Here is a 24,398-nt window from a genome sequence, read left to right as displayed (position 1 = left end):
GTTTCGTATACATCGATATTGCCCATGATTGGATTTTTCAGTTTTGGCGTGTGTGGTCTATTGGGAGCAGTGTTGGTTGTAAAGTCAGACAGCAGCGGGAAGGAAGGACCTGCTGGATCTCTCCTTCACAGAGGGTGAGGCAGCCTGTCACTGAAGGAGCCACCCAGTGCAGTCAAGAGTGTCCTGCACGGGGTGGGACAAGTACAGCGTAAAACTGTGAAGCATTAAGAAAATTTTACCATCACCACATTTAGTCACGCAAAGCTGTGCTGAACTGACCTACATTTGGGACGTTACCCTGTAGCATATGCAATAGCAGTGCTGAAGTGTTGTTTACAAGAGTTTATATTTCCTTCTTTGACTATCTTTCAGGGAATTCCTTATCAGTGCCGAATATACTGACACCAGTGAACAACCAGCAGTGACTCCCATTTCAGCCACTTTCTGTTTTGACTTTAAACCCTCACAACCTGAGAACTTTACCTTTATAGTAGTACAGATGACTCACATTTGCCTATTAGTTTCTTTTTTGGTTTCAAGTACAACTTTTAACCTGAAATAGACGAAAACTGGCAGTGAAATTTGCAGTTTATAGAATTTCATAATAGTTCAGTGCTGAAAATGGAAAACCTGACTCATCCACAGCCAAGGGATCAGTAAAGTATATTAAGCGGACGATGGTTTAAATGATAATGGTCACAGAGACAAATCTGTACCTCCCTCAATTCGAAAGATGACATATCTCATATTTACGGCTTTATTGCAGTGACAATCTGTGAGATGCTTCACAGTGTCTCCTCTGACTGACTGCCAGGGTCCAAAGGCTGCATAATGTACAGATTCATTACAACAGTGTCTGTTGGACCCTGCTCAATCTACATCATGGCCATTTCTGTAAGGTGTTGCTCAGTATCAATGTGTGGATGTGCTGATATGCTCTAAAGTAGTTTCAGAATGATATCTGAACAATATGACTGGCATTGATTATTCCTATCAGACTGCTTCAGAGGATTGGATTGCAGATTTCCCCATCAAGACCAAAGTCCGTATGTACTGCTGTACATATGGAACAAGCTATGGCAGTAATACTACAAGATTACATTTTAAGATGGAAGAGCTCCAAACGAATCTACATGATCAGGAAGACACCCCCCCGATGACACGACAGATATCCACCTCTGCTTAACTGATCATTTTCTCTTCCTCTTCCCTCGTATCGCTGTTGGTTCAAAGTCCTAGTGCCATAAAAATCAGTGTGCAGGTCGTAGGAGAGCTGTGTTCCTCCTCCTTCATTTTGAGACGGATTCAAGAAGGCGTCAAGACAAACAGCAGCTCATTCAACAGGCCGGAGGAGTGGGGAATTGATGAAGATCACTGTTAAAAGGATTGTTGGGTAGAGCTCTTAATTGTTTTGTCAGTGTTACTTTAAATGCTTTGTTATTCTATTACCTAGTTACACCTTCACCAGTAGCACTGAGAACAACAGTGAGCTTTGTAATGAACGCAACAAAGAGAACCTTCATTCTAAGTTGTTTCCAATGCTAATGAGTAAAAAGTGTCGCTGAACACTTGCCATTTTTTTTGGAAATTGCAACTCATCATATGGATTTCTTTGTTTAGGCAATAGGAAAGCTGACAATTGGCAATGCTGAGAAAGGTAAGGCTGAAGAAAAGTCCCTCAATACTGACTGTCGAGTTACGAGTATGGGTTTTATTGATATTTTAGCTTTTATTGCTTACCAGAAAGCACTGTGTCATTCATTATTTCCTCGACCTAGTGTCACAATTCCCTGCAGTCATTAAAGGAAATACTGTAAACTGATAAAGATATTCCCATCATAAGCTCTGTATTCTGAAGGACAACGAAAGAAAACTATGTTAGTGGATGTATTAATATATTTGTATTGTTCTGCGTTTTCAGGGGGAGTGGGTGTGGGTGGACTCTGTCATCGGGGTACCCATCGGAGCCAGGGTCCAAGTAAAACCATCTGGTCAGAGGTTACTTGTGGACGATGAGGGAAAGGTAAACAACCTTTGCTGGCTCGTTACAGAGCAGAGTGAAGTCACTGGAGTGGGATAAACCGAAAAACTCGTTTTTCTTTCTTTCTTTAACATCTCCCAGGAGCAGATTCTGTCCACAGAGCAGGAAGCAGCCTCCCTCAGGATCATGCACCCTACGTCAGTAGAGGGTGTGGATGACATGATAAAACTGGGGGATATGACCGAGGCTGGCCTCCTCCGAAACCTGCTGCTCCGACACAAAAAAGGAATCATCTATGTAAGTCACATCTGTAACACACACAGACACACACTGCAAAATATTCCTCTAGTCTACTGCTGATTCCCTAAATGTCAAAAGCCTGTCAAATCTGTCTTGCCATTACCGATAATATTTGATGTCACACATAGAGGGACTATGTATAAAAATGGCTGTAATTCCCAAAAGGGTTAATCTGACATCTTTGTTAAACCCCTTGGATAAAAGCTGAAAGTCTACACTTAAATCACAATCAATCTTCAAAAAGCTAGTTAGTTATTTATTTCTGAAATGACTCCAAAGTTTCTAAGGTCAAGAATGGACTTTCGCACTCATTTAAGACATTGTTACTGGAAAAACATATTGTCGTGATTTTTCCAATCACTTCCTCTGTATCAGTGTGGCAGCAAAGATCTCAGAGGCTAATATCTCACAACCTGACTAAATAAAAACAAAATGAACTGCATGGCTAGAAACCATAAGGGATAAAGAAGGAAATAGGCTTTTTGCAATGTGAGTGAAATGACCTTTTTTAGAACAATACAGCTGTAGAACTTAAAAACAGACTAGATGACATAAGATGGAAATGATTTTAACCAGACAGTCTGAACTGTCTTGTGCAACAAATTTTTTTCTTTCTTTCAGACCTACACAGGCTCTGTGCTGGTAGCAGTGAACCCATACAAGTATTTTCCTATATATTCAGCTGACCAGGTGAGACTGTGCTTGACTTTTACACCATAAAGGTACAAGCTGAATCTTTTTTTTTTTTTTTAAATTGCAGTGATTTGTTTCACGTGTGCATTCTGTTGTCCTTCAGGTTAGGTTGTACCATGGTCGAAAGCTTGGGGAACTCCCGCCGCACATCTTTGCCATCGCTGAGTCCTGCTACTTTAACATGACACGCCATCTGAGGAACCAGTGCTGCATCATCAGGTCAGGATAAATAACTCACTGAAAAAGTCATCATGGCCTCTGGACAGTCCTGAACAGAATGAATGTTGTTGGGGTAATACCTGATAACTGATACTCGATAACTAAACCGTTTATTCTATTTTTTCCTCAGTGGGGAGTCAGGAGCAGGGAAGACAGAGAGCACTAAGCTGATCCTGCAGTACTTGGCAGCAGTCAGTGGTGAGCTCTCTGAACAGAGGATTGAAAAACAGATCCTGGAGTCCAATCCAATACTAGAAGGTAAACTTGTACTTCAGTTGAGCATTAAAACATATCAAAATGCATTTAAAAACTTACATAAGATGCGAATAAACTGGCTCATTTAAGAATCCAGTAATGACCCATACACCGAATAAGTGGTTGAAATCCAAAAACAATCAGCGCAATGTGTTCAGATTTCTCTGTTCTGTTTTTAATTCAGCTTTTGGAAATGCTAAAACAATCCGCAATGACAACTCCAGTCGCTTTGGGAAATATCTTGAGATCTTCTACAATAAGGACGGAGTGATTGAAGGTGCACGTGTGGAGCAGTATCTTCTGGAGAAGTCTCGCGTCTGCCATCAGGTGAGGCAGTTCTGTGCAAAACCTAATTCTTATCTCTCCAGAGGGCAGGTCTATACTGTAAACTTATAAGAACAGTGCACAATTTATTGTAGGTCTTGTTAAATAAATATGCTATCAGTGTTAAGCAAGGTAACAAGATCTCGCTTACGGCGAAAACAGATCACTCATGTCGTCTGTTGTCCCTTTGAGTCACTGTAATGAGAAATACAAAATACAGACTTTGTGTGAAACAGCACTAGTTAATGTCTCTGTTTTCATTTTCACCCACCTTACAGAAAAGTGATCCCTTTCAAACACGTTTAGTTTATCCTTTTGGAACAATATTAATTTTATTCTTCCTCCACAATCTCAGGCACTGGAGGAGCGAAACTACCACATGTTTTATTGCATGTTGAGAGGAATCACAGCACAGGAGAAGAAAACTCTGAGGCTTGGAGATGCTAAAGAATACAAATTCCTTACTAAGGTATTACAGTACCTATCTGCAGCTCATTTTGTCACATTAACCAAACAAGTTACATATTGTCTAAATATTGTAAATAATCTAAACCTTCCCTCTTATATGCGGTAGGGTGACTGTATCATGTGTGAAGGCAGGGACGATGCCAAAGACTACAGTCGTATTCAAACTGCTATGAAAATCCTGACCTTCTCGGAAATCCAGTGTCAGGAAATCCTCAAGCTGCTGGCGGCCATATTACACCTTGGAAACGTCTGCTTCAAGGGTGAGCATACGCATTTTGTATAGTTTGCACGTATGTTTTATCTCAGTAAAATGTAGTGAATGAGTGGATTTATTTAATGCCAAGAAAGTGGCAACAAAAATGTTGATAGAACTGAGTATGCATTCAACATGAAATCACAACTATACTCTAATCCTTATTTATGATTGAATACTGAAAACAAGCAAACATGCAGTAATGAGCTACAGTGCAAAATATAATTGGTGTAACCAGCGGTGGAAGAACTATTCAGACTCTTACTTGAGTAACACCAGCAATACCCCATTGTAAAATACACTAGTACTGATAAATTTTCTGTATTCATAAAGTTACTTAAGTAAAAGTACATAAATATTAGCAGTAAAATGTACTTAAAATATCAATAATAAAAGTACTTTTTATGCGGAAAAACAGGCTCTTATCAATGTTATATTATAATCTATTTATGATATTATTAGATACTTATTAGTGATACATTAATGTGTCAGCAGAATTTCATGTTGCAGCTGGCGGAGGTGGAGCTAATTTGAACTCGTGTACTGTTCGGTCAAATAGCCTCAACCTAAATAAATGTAATGGGGTAAAAAGCACAATGAGATGTACTGGAGTCGTGGTACAGTCATCAATAACTTCATTAGGAACACCTGTACACAGGCTTATTCATGTAATTATCCAATCAGCCAATCATGTAGCAGCATCAAATCATGCAGATACAGGTATGGCGCTTCAGCTAATGTTCACATCAAACATCATGGGGATCATGGGGGAAAAATGTCATCTTAGTGACTTTGCCCATGGCATGATTGGTGGTGCCAGACGGGCTGGTTTGAGTATTTCTGAAACTGCTCATCTGGGTTTTTCAAGCGCGAGAGTATCTAGAGTTTTTACTCAGAATGGTGTGAAAAACAAAAAACATCCAGTAAGCAGCAGTTCTGTGGATGGAAACGCCTTGTTGATAAGAGAGGTCAATGGTCAGACTTGTTGGAGAGGGCAGATCGGCTGCAGTAACTCAGATAACCACTGTTTACAACTGTCGTGAGCAGAAAAGAATCTCAGAATGCACAACACATCCAACCCCGAGGCAGATGGGCTGAATACCACAGCAGAAGATCATGTCAGGTTCCCCTCCTGTCAGCCAAGATCAGAAATCTGAGGCTGCAGTGGGCACTGGATCGCCAAAACTGGACAGTTGAAGACTGGAGAGATATAGCCTGGTCTGATAAATGTGGATTTCTGCTGAGGCACGCAGATCAACAGCAAGGATCCATGGACCCAACCTACCTTGAGTAAAAATTCCAGGCAGGTGGTGGTGGTGTAATGGTGTGGGGAACCTTTGGGCCCTTACCACCAACCAAGCATGGTTTGAATGCCACAGCCTATCTGAGTATTGTTGCTGACCATGTGCTTCCCTTTATGGCCACAGTTTACCATCTTCTAATGGCTACTTCCAGCATGATAATGCACCGTGTCACAAAGCAAAATTCGTCTCAAACTGGTTTCATGAACATGACAGTTAGGTCAGTGAACTTCAGTGGCCTCTTCAGTCACCAGACCTGAAACCAGCACCTTTGGGATGTGACAAATCTGACAAATCTGCAGAAATGATGTGATGCAATCATGGATGAGAATCTCAAAGGAACGTTTCCAACATTTTGTAGAATCCATGCTACAAATAACTAAGGCTGTTTTGGGAGCAGAGGGATGCCCTACCCAGCATTAGTATGGTGTTCCTAATAAAGTTTTCTGTGAGTGTATAAGTAGCATAAAATTAAATACTTGAGTAAAGTACAAGTACCTCAAAATTGTACAGTTACATTTCTGACAAATATCCAAATAAACTGATTATGCCCAGCTCATTGTAATATAATTTTGTAGGATTGACCTGTGTAACAAAATGAACAATTATCGTTGTTGTTACAATTGCTCTTGTGTTCCCATCAGCCACCACTCAAGATAACCTGGAAACCAGTGATGTCAGCAAGTCGGAACATTTCAGCATGGCAGCATCTCTACTGGAGGTGGGTTTCCTCATCTAGAGAGAGAGAGAGATGATTTGTCCTTAAACATTAAATAACATTACGTTTTTTATGTCTGCTGTCTGCAGGTACAGAAGCGTTCTCTGGAAACAAGTTTGACCCACCGTTCCTTTATGACCAACAGGGAGATGGTGACCAAGCCCCTCAGCTCTGAACAGGCTGCTGACTGTAGAGATGCATTCGTAAAGGTAATGAAACAGAGCGAGTGATGGTAAAGCAGTTTGTTGTGTATTCCCTTATTACATCCTGTCCCTAGATGAAAGAAACATTACCTTATACATGTTGATTGCTGTATCATACAGTATACAGATTCAGCAGGATGAGGTGATTTTTACCAGGGGATCCAGGAGTGCGAAGCAACCTTGCAGTTGCAACTTAAAATTCCGCAGTTTAGTTCGACCCATTACTAGTGCTCAGAAGACTAAATCAATTGTGATCTATTTCGTAACTTTAAGGCTATCTACAACAAGCTATTCATATGGATCGTTGAGAAAATCAACAGTGTCATCTATAAGAAGTTGACCAACAGCCCCAAGTCTTCCTGCCTGACCATCGGCCTGCTTGACATCTTTGGCTTTGAGAACTTCAACACAAACAGGTTTGGACATTTCTTCACACATCATTCAGGCTAAGTGTATTACAACTCTACAGCTACTTAAACCTGAACAAATATCATCCTGTGTTTTACAGTTTTGAACAGCTGTGCATTAATTTTGCCAATGAGAAGCTCCAACACTTCTTCGTAGGTCACATCTTCAAGCTGGAGCAGAAGGAGTACCTGAAAGAGGGCATTGTATGGAATAACATAAAATTTGGTGACAATCTGAAGATCCTAGACCTTCTGGCTGGGAAACCCTGTAACCTGCTGGCTCTGATTGATGAGGAGAGCAATTTTCCAAAGGTGGTGCTATGCTGCGGTTTGATAAGTGTTATTTGATCCTTTTACTGTAAAATATTCTAATTGAAATTTGATGGGTCACAGGGCACAGACTTCACTATGCTGAACAAGATGAACCAGCAACATAGTGGGAACAAGACCTACATCGCCTCAAAGAGTGAATATGACACAAACTTTGGGATTCAACACTTTGCAGGCGTGGTTTACTATGACTCGAAAGGTACAAACAAATTGCAATTAGTCCAACTAAAGATAAAATGTTCTGCTATGAGATACTCAGTAATTTTCTTCTTTTTTTCATTAAGGCTTCCTGGAAAAAAACAAAGATGCTGTCAGTTTTGACATAATCAATATGGTTGAAATATCCACCAATAAGCTACTTCATCAGATATTCGAGACTGAGTTTTCATCCAATGGGGTGAAGATTGCAAACAACAAGAAGGTCATCATTACACCGAAGAGCTCTCTACGGGTATGAAAGTATAATCTCATCAGCATGTCATTTAGTTGCATATTGCTACATATACAGTATCTTTTCTCAAGTGAAATATGATGTAAACGGGGAGGTAATTTTACTTGTTTCAAATGCAGAGTAAATTATCTCACCTCATTTGCAGATTGTTATTCAGAAAACAGGATTTTAAACTGCAATTCCAGATTGACACTTGTTCTGGTATTTATGCGTGTTCTACTTTGGGATACAGTAGACATGCATTGATAACGACAATGGTGTCAGAGTTGTCTCTGTGTTGCTGAATGGGCATGGTGAGATTTTTTTTCTTCTTTTCTATTTCATCCGTGCAGGTGCAGTTTGACAAACGTAAACAAGTGCCGACGCTGAGCGGTCAGTTCCGTCAGTCTCTGGACTCCCTCATGAAGGCTTTGTCCGCCTGCCAGCCTTTCTTCATCCGCTGCTTCAAACCCAACAATGACAAGCAGTCAGAGGTGAGCAACTACTGCAGTGTAGATGTCCACAGTAACACTCAATGGTTGCTATGTGTAGCATTTATAAACATAACTGTAAAAGTGAGCAATTATATACCATAAACAAATGAGATGAGGGGTTGAGATGATGCCCCCCCCCGGTCTGCATTTGTTAGAAGACGATAAAGTGAATTTTCCAATCAGCCTCCCACCATCTGCCCTTTAACTGAATTAACAATGACCTCTTCCTGTTTTGTGCCATAAACCAACTGAGCAAATTTCCTGAAAAATATAACTTCCTAACACACAGTGTAAAGTACAGGACTAGGGTAGACAAACAGTTTTTTTTTTCAGTTTTTTTTTTAGCCATGCTATTGTGGCAATTTTGTACAGACATCCATAATCCCTGAAGGATGAACACTACTAATCCTGATCCCCTGAGGTTTCTTATAGCACCATCAGCAGGTTGATGTTTTCTCTACTGGATAGATTGGCACATTATTTTGTCCAGACAATCATGGTTCCCAGAGGATGAATCCTAATGAGTTTGGAGATCCCCTGACTTTTCCTCTAGTGACTTCCATTTTATTCAAATATGTTGTTTTGAGTCAAATGTCTTGACAACTATTGGATGGATTGTCATAAAATTTGGTACACACATTAATTTTCCCCTTGGATGAATTGTGATAACTTTGGTGAGCCCTTAACTTTTCATGTAGCGCCACCATCTGGTCAAAATTTATATTTGTCCAGTTCTTTGGTTTATGACCAAATATCTGCAGAACTAATGACATTTTAATCTCAGCTGTACTTTTTGGTGCCAATTATCTAATGTTAGCATGTTAACATGCTAAACTAAGTGGGTGAACATGGTAAACATTATGCCAGCTAAACATCAGCATGTTAGCATTGTCGAGTTAACATCCTGTTCAGAATAAGATAAATCTCTTGCCTGAAAATCATATACCAATAATGTCAACAAAATGGCGGATTTCAAACTGTAATTTGGCTGTTGCTGTGAAGGAAGAAGACAAAAATGCTACTCAGCCCTACATAGACTAAATATTCACAACCACTTTAATCGGCTCTTGTAGGTCTTTGACAGAGAGCTGTGTATGCGTCAGCTGAGATACTCTGGCATGCTGGACACCATCCGCATCCGGAATCTGGGGTATCCAATTCGCCACACCTTTGAGGAATTCCTGAAGCGCTACAGGGTGCTCCTGAAGACGACTATCTGTGACCCCAAAACTGTTAGTCATGACGTGGTCCTATTGATAATTATACCTGATGTTGTTAACTGCTGGTTTCATAAAATCTCATATTTATGGAACTTAAAATGTTTATGCTACAGTAAATGTCACTATCATGGCCTCCTGGAGGAATTTAGACTGTCATTAGACTTTCTTCAGCACTCAGATAAATACTTCATTGTCTCTCCAGGAGACAGCTGCTGCCTGTTGTGAAGCCATCTGCAAGACAGTGATTAAAGAGGAGGACGAGTGGAAAACAGGCAGGACCAAGATTTTCCTGAAGGTGCATTAAACTTATAATTCAAACCATGCTGTACCACAGCTTTTCACAGGACACAAAATGTAATGATGCGGCCGAACATCACTGCAGATTAACACTGAACAGTATTAACTGGCACTGGTGAAGTAGTATCAGTATTTTGAACTAAACCAGCATCTAGAATTTAATCTTGACATTATGGTGTCTCTCTAGTGATTTGTGCAGTGTTCAGTTATTATTGTACACTGCAGTTGACTGTGATTTAATTGCTTCTCATGTGACTTGGATGACTTAATCTTGGAACATTGTGGCTTGTGATTGAAAAGATTTCCTGGATAAATCTAGAAATAATAATTTATCTTTTTTCATTCTACTTCAGGATGCCCATGACGCCGTCCTGGAACGACTGAGGGAACAAGAACTCAGCAGGATGGCTGTGATCATCCAGAGGGTTGTCCTGGGACACAAAGACAGGTGAGATAGAGATCACGAACTGAAAATTGGAAGAGGTCATGGGGACAATGCATTGTCTTCGTTTACATTATCTCAACATAACAGGTATGTGTCTCTACAGATAGTGTTATTTTATTGGCATACGTGTTGCAAAATCAAACAGGGTGTTATAGAAAAAGACATGGACGGTGGCTGATTGATGAGTATGTTTATTTTTTATCTATTTATTTCTCAAATGTTCTGCTTCATCTCTTTTCTAGAAAGTGTTTTCTGAAGAAGCGAACGGCAGCTGTGGTGTTGCAGAGGCGCTGGAGAGCTTACAGAGAAGATAAAGAGCAAAGAAAAGTCTGATGCTTAATAACCGTTTATAGAACTCAGAGCATGTATCTGATATTACTTATAAGAGACTTATCTCAGATCCAGTGACCTTATCTTTGGTTTTCACTCTTACTTCAACTAGCTCAAGCATGGCCTTGAACGTCTGGCATCAAAGATCCGTAGTCGGAAGCTCCAGTTACAGTACCAAAGACAGCGAGCAGCAGCACTCACCATACAGAGGCAGGCATGTACTGTAGACTCCGTAGAGTAACGTATCATTCAAATATAATGTGTCTATTCATTTTTGTATGTCCCAGGTTAGAGGTTAGTGTAGATATTGTAAGATACAGTGAGGTCCACAAATCTGAGAAAGTGGTCTCAGACTTTTGGACCCCACCGTATGTTTAGCATGTTTTACATTTATTACAGTGCATTGGGAATGTGTTTCAGATATTTCAAATTTAATATATTATATATATATTTCGACATAATTTTAAAAATTTGAAACAATTTTTAAGTGTAGAATTTAAATACATTTTATGTGTATTACAGTGCATTGGAAATGCATTTTGGATAATTATTCATTAATAATAATATATTTTGGAATTTTTAAAATGCATTCCACATGTGTTGTTAAAGTGTTTCAAATGCATTTTAAATTTGATACAAATTTTTTCACCATTTTTTAAAATGGAAATAAATTTTATTTTTTGATGTTGAATGTATTTTACACTTATTCTGCTTATTATTATTGTAGAGAAGCAAAACATCATCCATAAAGTCGATCTGGATCTCAAAAACCTTAATGATAAGATAGTTAATAATCTGCAGGTACGAGGCTACAGGATGAGGAAGAGCTGGAAGCAAAAGAGAGAGGCAGTCATCCTGCTGCAGGCTCATACCAGAGGACTCCTAGCCAGAAGAGCGGCTCAAAAGATGAGGAATAATGTAAGGGATGAAAGTCTTGAAACTAGAAATACTGTGAAATAATGAATGTCAAGAAATAGGTGTAGGGGGTTGTACTCTGAACTTGAACCCTTTTTTACCCCTGCTTTCTCCATCCTCTCTCCTCCCAAACCCATCACAGGCCTTCACTTTACGCCTGGAGAAAGAGAAGCGGGAGCAAATAGCCTTGACGCTTAGGCAGGGACTGAAGGAACTTGCCCTCCAGTCACAGCAAGCCGACGAGGAATCGGAGCAAGTCACTGAACAGGATGCAGAGGAGAACTCATATGATCTCCGGCCTGCACCTGCTGTGGAAGTGGTGGAACAAAAAGTGTCAGAATCAGACGAATTTGTGGTTAGCTGATAATTCCTTCGTGTAATCTGCTAAATTCACATTAATAAATGTCCTACATTTTATCTTGAATTTTTAAGTTACTGAAAAAAACCTCTGACCTCTATTGTGACTGTCAAGAAGAGGTGTAACATGTCAGAGGAGGCAGAGGAAGTCATCGCTCCAACGTCAACCAGCCCTACGCCGTCACTGGAAGAGGATGATGACGAGTTTAATGACGACGGCGACGAGTTTTCATTCTACAAGTTCAGCATCCTTCACTTCCAGGGCAACACTACTCACACACACATCACCCAGAGACTCAAGCAGCCCCTTCTGCCTCATGATGATGAAGGTGATGCACTGGTAAGAAGACTGAGAGACAGGTAGCTTTCTTTTTACTGTGAACTCCAAAAATTTCTAACTCACAGTCAGTATCATTTCCTTTCATTCTCCTCCAGGCATGCCTGACTGTGTGGTGGATTATTCTGCGCTTCATGGAGGACATACCCGAACCAAAGTCTCTGGATGCAACATCTCAAGCATCCAGCACCATCTCGCGTCATCTGTCTCATAGGCAGGGCAGGAGACTGAGCCACCTGGTGGGACTTGACCAGGTAAAGTGCATATCAAGAGAAAGACTACATTTTGCTGCCACACAGGATTAATGGCTGTTATTTATAGATGCCACAATAAATAATTTACTGAACAATTAAATTATATGGGTTTTGTTGTCTTAAACCAATACCAGAATACTGTGGTGTAACTGCAGAAAGCCAGACTTTTGTTGCACTGCACTGTTTCACTATATTCATTAAAAGATTATAAAATGTATGAAAGTACCGAATTTTTCTACAGTTTTATAATTAGGACAAAGTGGAAAAGCCTCTAATATAGCACCTGAACCATGGGATACTAAACCCCACCACGAAAAATAATGATAGAAATGAAACATTTGTATGCCTACGTAGGCCGCCACCATTCAGAGTAGCATTATATTTAGCGTTATGATCAGTTGTTAAAAGCTACCTGTGGGCAACCAGTGCTATAGTGCCAAACCAGATATACTGACCTAATTTTATTGCAAACAGCTTCTTTTCTGCTACTGCATAATATAGAGGATCAGCTTTAAAGTCAAACATGAGTCATGGGTTTTCCCTCTAATTATGGTGCCTTTTCTGAATAGAAAATACTGAGGAAGAACAAGAAAAAGCTTGGAGGTGGAACCAGAAGAGCCTCGGCTATTCCTGAGGAGGTCAGCACTAATGTTGCTACCATATTTATTATTCAATCTGTGTGCCGTATGCAAATTGTTCTTATTGTTGTCGTCTTAATCAGACAGAGAACATGACAGAAGACGAGGACATTTTGATTGGAGAAGGTCCAACGCTGGATCGGCCACTTTCATCCCTGGAAAAGCTGCACATTATCATCGGATATGGTCTGACGAGAAAAGACATACGGTAAAACTGGAGTAATTGTGCACGTGGGAAAAAAAAAAAATCATAGCTGCAAAGGTATAATGCCTGTATACTGTGGAGACACACCCCACGCATAAGTTTGTATCAGAAAAAGCACACTTGAAAATATTAAAAGCACTGATGAAATTCCAAGCCAGTAAATAAATCCAAGTAAATTGCATATAAACAATGCCTCTATTATAATTGTGGCTTTAAAATATTTGCGTTATATTATTGCAGTATTTGTCTGTAATTACAATGTAATGTCTACAAATAAATTCAACCACATTTTATAAACCCTGTAAATCTTGTTGCACTCATTTTTTAGTTCTTCTCATACTGTATCTGTTTCCTTTAGCATGGTTTTTACTGTTGTTGCCTTTCTTTCGTGTTTCTCTGCCTGTGTAGGGATGAGATTTACTGCCAGATCTGTAAGCAGCTGGTGAAAAACAAGAACAGGAGGAGCCGTATGCAAGGCTGGACCCTTCTCTCCATCTGTCTTGGGATCTTCCCTGCGACAGACTTGTTCATGAAGGTCAGTCTGCAGCAAGTCATTCAGTAATACAACAGTTTGTTATCAAAAGAATCTCTGTTGTAACCAGACCTTTTTTCCTGTTGGCTGCATGGCGCAATTATTAAAAAAAAATGCTATTTTTTTTAAGGGTAGCATTCTTCTAGTAACTAAAATGTCAGTAATCACTGTCAGGGGTTGCTTTTGCTTTTATTGAAAATAATCGAGATAAGGATGATAAATATTTTTACTTCACCTAGCAGGTCACGCCAGCCTGGTGTATTCACTCGGTCAGAATAGTAAGATTAGATATGATGAAAAAACACAGGATTAACATCATAAAAAGTAGGTAGACATTAGATAAGAGTCAGACTATAAAGAACCTCTAATTATAGGATATAAACTAAAACTATTATAAGCTGAAATTTATTTTTGTTTAAAGGAACACCCCAAGGTCCCTTTAAACAAGGTTCTGGTTGTATTTACACTGTAAATACACATCGTGCCCCGTTTAATTTAATTTATTTCGTCATCATTGTATGTATCTGCCTCCCAAGGACTCGTAACACTGTGAACCTCTATTATTACAGTCTCGACTTTACTACATTAGGAAAAGTACACTGTTTGACTCGTCATCAGGTGCAGAGGTATCAAATAAATTCGGCTTGAAACCTTGTACTACTCATGATGTACCTAAGTATATCATGAATAGCACACATATCCACATGTCCATCAAGAAGTCCGCATATCATCATTTTTAGCCTTTTCTTTTCCACTCTGTTCTATAGTATTTGGAGAGTTTTGTCCGCAGAGGGCCAAGTGGTTATGGAGTGTATTGCACTAAGCGCCTGCATCGTACCACAGCCAATGGAGAGAGAAAAGAGTTACCCTGTTGGGTAGAGCTAAAGGTAAAATGCTGAATTCCGTTTTTGTTTTTGTTGTTATGGGAACTTCTTTGTCTGCAACTTCTCTGCTTGGCACTGACAGTAAATTCTTGGCCAGGTTTACTGTTGGATCTTCTGTGATCATTACAAGTCGGATTTGTACCTGTTGTGAAAAATGAGCAGAATCCGTCACTCTAGCCGGCTGTGAAATTCCAAATTACTGGATTGTTTTCTTGATTCCAATCCAGTCTCTCCTTCCTTCTCTCCACTGACAGGCTGCCAAGTTCAAGGAGCCCATAGATGTTTCTGTGACTCTAATGGATGGCCGTACCCTCAGTCTACATCTGGAATCAGCCTCCACCTCTGCTGAAGTCTGTCAAGCTGTGGCTGATAAGACTGATCTCAAAGACACTTCTGGATTCTCCCTGTACATCAGCTTCTATGATAAGGTCAGCTTTACTCACAGAATTAAAAAAATCCACAACTCTTAAATTTTGAATAACTAGTGCTAAATTCTAGTGCAAAATATCGTGGAGAACCACACTCATTGAAACCCTATTGGTCTTTCATCTCCAGATGTGGTCTTTGGGCAGCTGTGGGAAGCATGTGTTGGATGCTGTGTCTCAGTGTGAGCAAGAGATGAAGAGGCAGGGCAAAGAGGAGAAGGACACCCACTGGAGTCTCTCCTTCCGCAAGGAAGTGTTCACACCCTGGCATGACTGCTCAGAGGACCCAATCAGCACAGACCTAATCTACAGGCAGGTCATCAAGGGAATCAAGTCAGGAGAGTACACCAGTGAGAAGGTGAGGCTCGGGACTGAAACACCTTCCTTTACTTAGAAGTATACCATATACTCATCATAACTTCGTTCCTAATGTAAACCTAAAAGACAAATGTGAAAGGAGAAAACATTTGACTTGTCATATCTGTGATTTAGTATTGCAAAAGCAATAAAGCAAAGCAACTGGCACTACGTTCTGTTTTAGCAACTTTTTTATATTGAGAAGTAGCAGCACTTTAAAAGGCCTATTAGAAAAATCATAATAAACCCAATCCAATTCTTCTTATTAGGTGTTTGTCTCTGGTCGACCAGGTTGGTTAAGGCCATCAAAACTGAGTAATCGGTTTTGCTAGCATTGTGAAACTTAAAACTACTATATTCAGTATTTGTATATTAACAATAGGTCACATAGCCATGTGTAATGTGAACGTGGTCACCCACAGAGAATTATTACCCAACTCCACAGCTCCCCTCAGCTCTTCTGAGAATTCTAGCATCTTTTAGCTTATTTTTTTAGTATAATGTCCCTTGTTTCCAGCAAAGCAGATGGCTGCTTTCGGCTAAAAACATCTGATAATCCCACCTCACACTAGCTGATCAGCATCAAAGGGCAGACAAACAAAGTTAGTGACTAGCTGGTGAACATAGTGGAACATTTAACAGCTAAACGGGCAGATATTTCCCTCAGGAGCTGGTGAAAGCAAAACAGATATAAAAGTAGAGTGAATATTAGATGTATATTTGTCAGGTGGTCAGAAACATAATTCCAAATGACTGCTGATGTTGCTCATCATCTGCTGAATGTGTAGATAAGCAGCTGTTTGCTAACATGAAGATAATATCTGAGTGATGTGTTTGCAGATGTTTCTGCTGACCCCAAATTACTAAAAAAAAAATCACTTCATGCAGATTTAAAGAAAAATAGCAAGCAAAGATGTTGTCCTTCTGCTTTGCCCAAAATAAATTGAATGAGTCTTGTTCTGGACTTGTTTTAACTTTTATGATTTCTTACATTGCCACTCTTCTCAAAGTTAACGTATAGCTTACTAGACAGTTAACAATAAATACCAGCCGTACTTAGAATCTTAAAGCGACCAGAGTTGGGATCCACTACAACTTCCTTGTAGTGGATATCAATACAGTTCACCAAACCGGTTTGTGTGAACTGTAACCAATAAACATGTATTTTATCTCTCAGGAGGATGAATATGTCCACCTGGTCGCACAGCACTATTACATCAAGTTTGGCTCTACATACAGCAAAGAGAACGTCCAGAGTGTGGTCGAGGAGTGCATCACCACCCCGCTTATTGAGAACAAATCTATGACAAAATGGATCCAACTCATCAGCTCAGCGCATTTACAGGTAAAGGGGCCATGCATCAAACAAAGGGACAAAAGGGGCTGCTGTATGTATTTTATAAAGATGGCTAGACCCTGAGACATTTGGATTCTTTTGTTTTATGTCTGTATCTTATGAGCAAAATAAGGGGGAGGCACCTCAAGATAAATCTGACATGCTGGTCCCAAAACAGGGTCCTTATGTCAACGGGAAGCAGAGCAGAGAAAGTGTTAAAAGGGAACTGGTCGACAGTGCCCGAGAGAACTGGCCGCTCCACTTCTCCAGATTTTATGAAGTAACAATGATGTCAGGTTAGTCAACATGCAGCTTTTACGTGCGGTATTTTACAACGCAAAATATAATTTCCTCAATACCTAGGGAGGTCTTGATATAATTACATATTTCTTTGTGCCTGTATGACCTAAGATGCCTTGGAATTATGGTTTATATGTTTTTTTTTTCAACGTTGTAAGAGGCTAAACAACTTATTCCTAGTGCAGCTTAGTTTGTTGCAGACGAATAATGCCATGTAATGCAGTTAATATGTGATACAATTATAGAAATGGCTGATCACTTACAACGCTGCTCCTGAAACATTTGCATTCCCATATCTGTCCGCAGGACCTCCTTTGCCCAAAAGCAGGTTTGTTGTTGCTGTAAACTGGAGTGGCATCTTCTTCATGGATGGGAGAGAGAAGAGACTCCTTGTGCTTTCTTACCTAGAAGTAAAGGGAGTGCACACGATGAGGTATGGGTAGCGTTTTGATTTTTTTTAAATTTACTCCCTTGGAAAGCATTTTGAATTGTCTTTTAAAAGAATCATAGAAATAAAATTCTAATATTTGAAATCTGTCTAGTGACAGCCATTTCAGTGCCAATTCAGTGTGTCTGGCCACAGTCCAAGGAGACTTTGTCCTGAAGTGTAGGGAAGCTGTGGACATGGCTGCACTGATAGAGAATACCCTGGAAGGGCTGAGACAGCACTCAGTGTTTGCACTGGCCCAGCAAGATACCAGTAAACCAGGTACGAGTTTAAAGCATGTGCATCATAGGATAGTAAGCTCACATACACCTGCACATAAGACGGCATAAAAACATATAAAAATGCAAATTTTTTGTATATGTCTAAAGTCTGAGCACGCAGGGAAAAAAAACCCAAACATGCACTAAAACACTCATGACTCTCTGTCTCTCTGTGCTCCTCCAGATGACCCCATGTTCTTGATTTGTAAACGAGGTGACCTGCTGCTGGTAGAAAAAGATGAAGAATATTCTTCTGAGGAGAACTGGATCAAAGCAACTAACCAGCGGACAAGCGGCAGCGGTGTCGTCTATAAGGATACAGTGCAGTTTCTGCCAACTCTCTCTAGGCCTACTGAAGAAATGCTGGTAGAGTTTCCTTTACATCTCCTACTCTTTAGTTATCTTTTATTTGGTAACATATTATAAAGAAGTAGGAGACAGCAAGAAATGTGACAGATGGTGTGTTTCGTACAACAGATACAAAATAATTATGTTAAAGCAGAAGAAGACACTCGTAAAAATTATACAAACATTAGAATAGAGTGAAGAATTTTTGGTATATACTGTTAATAAATATGAGCAGGTAAATGATGTGATACACTATACATAGTAGATTTTAAAAATAAGTTAGGTTGTCCTATATATTTGCACCATATATAAATATGGCCTATAAATTCAATTGTTTTTCGTGTTTACAGAAAGTAAACGTGTATAAAAACAAGAGGGAAATATGCAAACTTACAACAACATAAATTGTATGCATCAAATTAACTGTATTCACGCCCACAGAATTGTGAGTTTTCAGCACTATGCAGCAGTGGATCCATGTGTATGATGATTCATATGAGCCCCACTTGTGGTGTAACTGCCAAACTGCCTCTGACCCTTCAGGAACTGCTGAGTCCAGGCCAGAGGAAACCTTTAGCTGCACAGAGCTCCCCACAGAGAAACGAAACAGTTGTTCCTGTCTCGCTAAAAGAGTTTGCACTTGAGAACTTCAGGTAATAATATTTTATGAGTAACCTTATCATTTGGGACTTTTAAAATGTTAGCTCACAATAAGTTTGCTTGGAGATTTGATCTGCGGTGCACTTGAAACAGCAGTGATGCTGAGCGTATTTCAAGAAAGGCCTCATACGATTATTTTAACTTTTACGTGACTGCCAGATTCTTTTAAATATTACAAAGAGCAAAAACGGCAAAAGAAGCAAGCCAGATCATTTCACTGATCCGCACTCACACTGTGGTTCCCACCTATCACAGGCCGGCAGGTAAAGATGTGGGTCGACAGGGTGTATCCAGAGGGGTCAGTAGGGAGAAGCTGTGGGCTTGTTCCAGAGAACCTCTCAAGCAGCCGCTGATGAAGAGTCTGGTCCGTAACTCTGACCTCAGCTACCTGGCCTGCAGCGCCTTCACTGATATCCTTTGAAAAATTAGCTTTGCTGTTTTAGATGAGGAGATTTGGAGTTTGTTTCACACATATTCTTTGCATTTTGAGGATATTGAAATACTTTATCGAGATAACATCATGTTTGTGTACAGGGAATTAGACAGCTTATTCTGTCTAATGTTAATACAGTTCATGTGAGTCCTTGACCTACGCTGCTACCTATCCTGAAGTACATGGGTGACTACCCCATCAAACACGCTCGTGGCCCTATAGAGCTGACTGACCAGATCTTTGGTCCGGCCACCCAGCATGAAGCCCTGCAGGATGAAATCTACTGCCAGATTATGAGACAGATGACCAGCAACAAAAACAGGTGCTTTCCCAGTGGTTACCTCTGTATTTTAAAGAGTTTAAAGAAAAATCAGAAGCCACATATTCAGTCCTCTGTGCATTTTCCCACTTTCTCTTGCTCCCCCTCACTCTCAGGCTGAGTATGGAGCTTGGGTGGCAGCTGATGTGGCTGTGTTCAGGCTTGTTCCCGCCCAGTCAGAGTTTGATGAAACACACTCAACGCTTCCTGGAGTCGCGGCCCAGAGACCCGCTGGCTGCCGTCTGCCTGCAGCGGCTGCAGGGGATGCGCAGGTCAGGCTGGAGATAGAAACGGAAATGAAAAATCAAAGATGACATAGTATTTTTCCTGCACGTGATGTTGGTTACTGGTCCTTAAGTCAAGTATATGGAATGACGTTTGGATAATCATGACATATTGGAGACATGACATATAGGGGACATTACAGAAAAAAATTGCAAAAGATATTTCTATATCAGGACTATAAAGACTGAGTTAACTGAAATCACATCTATATCCTCATTTAGTTACATCACCAAAACTGAAAAATTAGTTGTCCATATGTAGGCAATAATGATGCTATTGAACTGACTAAATTGTAATAAAATGTATCATTTCAAAGGGGCACTTCAAAAAATCTTGTATTACACTGAAGTTTGCGCTAGAAAATTGGTGGAGTCAAAATTGACAGTTGAAATTGATGGAGCAGATGCTGAGATATCTTGACTTTTCGTCCCTAGTATGGGTGCATCTGCAGGTCTAGAAAAGTCTTAAAAAGCACTGAATTTAGCCCTTTGAAAGTGTTCCATTAAATTTACAAATCCCTAAATATTTTTCTTGTTTAGTTGTAACATATTTTTTGTATCTGATTACAAGCTGTCAGGAGACGTTAAACGCTTCTACACTAAAAGTGGGATTGTTATGTTAATGGATTTGTGCTGCAGGAGGCTGTCCACTCCTTTTTTTGTGGAGTCTCAGTCAGCACCATCGTTTCGAAGCAGAGCCTATGAAGATATTATACAACTGTATTCACAGGTTAAATAGTACTCCTCATGAGTAACTACACTTCATGTGTAAAACTGGTGGAGTGAAGTTGAAATATTCTTTGATACAGTCAGACAGAGAGGAATAAGATGAATTTTTCCAACCTCAGATTACTTAAAGGGATAAATATGGAATCAAATAATTTCCAATTTGAATCTTAGCAGCGGCTGAATACCTAAATGTGAAATGAAATCACTCCTGAATTGTTGATGCTGAAATTTAAACACCACTGAATTTATAGCACCACAATATTTTTTACTTTGAAAACCATCTGTCTGAAATTATTTGGTCTGAATTTCTCTCCTTGAAATTTTAAATAGTCAATTTCAAGTTGTGCAATTTGAAAAAACTTTATTTCAGGCATGTGTAGTATTCTAGGGTGTGTATGTCATAGTAATTTATCTGAGTGCTTTGTACCCTCAGTAAGGAGCCCAGGAAGCTTCCTCCCCATCTGGTAGAAGTGGACGCCATCCAACAGAACAGCACCTTGATCTTCCATAAAGTCCATTTCCCAAATGACACAAGGGATGTAAGAAAAAACACTCTCCTCTTAACACTGAGAAAAGAAGTCCATTAGCCTGCAGACTATCAGCACTGTTTTAGCGCTTTGGCAGTTGATTATGACATTGATATAATCTGGCATTACTTCTTTCTGTTTCTGTTTCAGTTTTTGAATTCTTTCTCACTTTGCATTTTGTTTTTTTCTCAATTTCAACCTTAGTTCTGTCTTTTTTTGGTCATTCTGTTGTTATTGGTATCCATCCTGTATGTATACAAAATAAAGGGAAAACACAAATTTCCCCCATATTATGTTTTTTTAACCCAATTTTTAATTTCCAAATTAAAGGAACAATTCAACATTTTGGGAACACCTTCTGAGATGAGAAAATCAACACAACTCCCATACATGCCATGCTATATGTAAGATATAAACCTGTAGCCAGCAGCGGGCTAGCTTAGCTTAGCATAAAGACTAGAAACAGGGGAAAACAGCTTGCCTGGCTCCGGGTCCAGCTACCCATTAACCATACAGACAAGGGAATTGTATCAATCCCCTTGTCTAACTCTTGACAAGACAGCGGAATAAGTGAATTTCCCAAAATGTCAAACTACTCCTTTAAGTTGGATATCATTACACGTTATATTTTAATTTCTTACTGTCCTTTCTGTTGTGCAGATATATGAGGTAACGTCGACAACCACAATCAAAGACCTGTACTGCAGTATTGCCTCTCAGCTCAAACTGAGCTCAGCTGAAGGATATGGCCTCTACCTGAAAACACAAAACAAGGTGGGGCTGGTTGATATTCCAATTCCTAAAATTCCATTAGTTTCATTTTGACGTGACAGAAAAGATGAAGATATAATTGGTATATTGATTTCTGTGTAGCTTAAGGGGACATTTAATGGTTTGGTTTGCACAGAAAAAATGATCGTATTATGTTGATACAATTAGGTCATAATTTTAATCTCTCATTCATTACTGAATTTTGAAAAAAAATCAGGATATCCAAGGTATAACAAATCAGTGTTATTCTCTTTTTATATTCTTAGATCATGAGCTTGGATGAGCAGAAATATTTCTTTGACAGTTTAAGGGAGACTGCAGACTCCTTTAAGAAAGCAAAAAGAGTGAAAGAAGGTAATACATCATACTGACACCTTCAGTTTTTATATGTCACTTCATCTCCATATTAATAATTCAGGTTTTGTTTCCCAGGCAACCAGGCCAATGTTCCCTACCTCGTGATCTTTAAGAGGAAGCTATGGTTCAATGTGAACCCAGGGAAAGACCAGGTTGCAGACCTCACATTCCATTTCCCACAGGTAAAGTATCCAACTTACAACCACACACACTCCTCATCATGCTGATGGTTTTTTACTAATTCTCAACATGCCGAATCGCCACGATGCACGTCCTCTGTTCTGCTTCCTCGCAGGAGCTGCCTAAGTACCTGCGGGGATACCACGATTGCAGCAAAGAGGACATGATCACCTTGGGTGGGCTGCTGTTCAGATGCAAAGTAGATTCAGACAGGTCGCAGTTTGTCATGATCCCCAAGATGCTGAGAGAGCTGGTTCCTGCTGACCAGATAAAAATCATGTTCCCCGAAGAATGGAAGAGGGTAAAGGAAGAAATGTACAGAAATGTACACATGTTGATTTTTGTTTCATTTAAAAATTTTACGTAAATGTTTTCCAGAGTAAGCGATGTTCACTGAGTATTTTTCAGCCGTGTTTTGTTCCTCTACTTGCAGCACATCATCTCCTCCTACAACAAGCAGAGTGGCATGACGGTGCAGGAGGCCAAAATCGCCTTCCTGAGTGCCATTTCAAGTTGGCCAACCTTTGGCTGTTCCTTCTTTGAAGTTAAAGTGAGTTATCAGGATGAAGTGAAAGCAAAGTTGGCAGACAGCAATTTGAGGAAGCTGTTTTGTCATATTATCTATGATTTCATTTGCAGCAAATGTGTGAATCTAGCTACCCGCAAAAAGTTTTGATTGCCATCAGCAAGAAAGGAGTCAGCTTAATAGACCCAGAGAACAAGGTATGTACAATAATTAGCCTTATATAAGGCATTTTAATATGTGCTTGCTTCCTTTTTAGTGTCAGTATACATTCAGTCTTGTCATGTGAGTTCTATTTCACTCTCGTATTCTAGTCTAGTCTGTTCCATTTCATCTCAGTTTATTATATCCTGTTGTGGTTTATTTTTATTAGAAATGTAGCTTAATCATAAGGTCGCTCTTCTAGGAGCTGCTGGTCATACACCCGTTCAGCCGCATCACCGAGTACCACAGCAAAGGCAGCTTGTTCCAGATGACCATCGGCACCCTGGTGAGGGGAATCACCTTTGCCTGTGAAACCTCGCAGGTGAGTGGCCGGCTTTTTAATTTAATTTTATATATCGCCAAAATATTTCTTGTAAAAGAAGCCGATACACATTATTCTGTAAATCAGTCTGTCCATAGGTGTTAATGAACCCATTTGAGAGCGGTGATTTTGAAACGACACATTTTCTGAGAAAGACGTCCATTTGCTCCTTTTTCAGGCTGACACAATGGAGGACCTTCTTAGATCATACGTCAGCATGTATGAGAAGCAGAGACAGGCCTTCCACCCGAGGAACTACTTGTTTCCCTCAGGCCTCAAGGACAGCAGAAGTATAGACTGAACTACTGTGATTTATATGCACTCTTGATTGATTTCTTTACATTCACGTATTTGTATGCTTTAAACAACAAAATTGTCCCTAATAAAGATTACTTTTACTACGCGTCGTTGTTTATTGGACCTACAGTATTCTTCACACTATACGCATGTAATCCCAACTCACTGAACATTTACGATATGTCAGTGGCCTAAAAGATAGCGGTTTATGTTAGAAAAAACCCTCAGACGGAACAATGTTTGATTGTACCTGAAAGTGAAATCCTCTGAGACAACATATAGTATTCAGTCATCATTTGTGAGAAAAATGTTTATTCAGTTCCAATCAACTCTACAGCATTTTTTTGCAGACATTGTGATTTTATCATTGTTGACAATTGTGGGAAATTCTGTACATTTCTTACTGGTAGTATTTTTCACTGAGCAAGTTAGCTTAGAATAGTGAAAGATAAATTACTGTTCATGTCTAATGTTTAGAATATTTATCATTAATGCCTATTAATTCTTCAAAGGAGTTTACTAAACATT

The 24,398-nt window shown here is 39.7% G+C and overlaps 1 protein-coding gene across 1 annotated transcript; it reads left to right on the top strand.

Moving 5' to 3' along the window:
* Positions 1-1,906: 1,906 nt before the first annotated feature.
* Positions 1,907-23,914, top strand: LOC120798932 (unconventional myosin-VIIa-like; the record flags this gene model as incomplete). Its single annotated transcript, XM_040143725.1, has 48 exons — positions 1,907-2,023; positions 2,123-2,278; positions 2,903-2,971; positions 3,078-3,193; positions 3,324-3,451; positions 3,633-3,775; positions 4,128-4,241; positions 4,347-4,500; positions 6,439-6,515; positions 6,602-6,721; positions 6,989-7,131; positions 7,224-7,434; positions 7,516-7,651; positions 7,737-7,849; positions 8,242-8,376; positions 9,450-9,608; positions 9,799-9,891; positions 10,247-10,341; positions 10,581-10,665; positions 10,781-10,882; positions 11,470-11,586; positions 11,726-11,938; positions 12,056-12,280; positions 12,376-12,531; positions 13,101-13,169; positions 13,253-13,377; positions 13,783-13,909; positions 14,674-14,793; positions 15,045-15,218; positions 15,346-15,573; positions 16,750-16,917; positions 17,087-17,204; positions 17,515-17,641; positions 17,751-17,917; positions 18,101-18,282; positions 18,808-18,917; positions 19,180-19,334; positions 19,526-19,679; positions 19,793-19,948; positions 21,123-21,228; positions 21,877-21,990; positions 22,254-22,341; positions 22,420-22,526; positions 22,640-22,825; positions 22,958-23,074; positions 23,164-23,247; positions 23,454-23,573; positions 23,752-23,914. Coding segments are annotated over 48 exons (6,402 nt in total), but the record flags the coding sequence as incomplete, so codon positions are not given.
* Between the last annotated feature and the right edge of the window lie 484 nt (positions 23,915-24,398).

The sequence above is a fragment of the Xiphias gladius genome, chromosome 14, assembly GCF_016859285.1.
Source record: "Xiphias gladius isolate SHS-SW01 ecotype Sanya breed wild chromosome 14, ASM1685928v1, whole genome shotgun sequence".
NCBI lineage: Eukaryota > Metazoa > Chordata > Actinopteri > Istiophoriformes > Xiphiidae > Xiphias > Xiphias gladius.
This window is presented reverse-complemented; position numbering and strand designations above follow the sequence as displayed.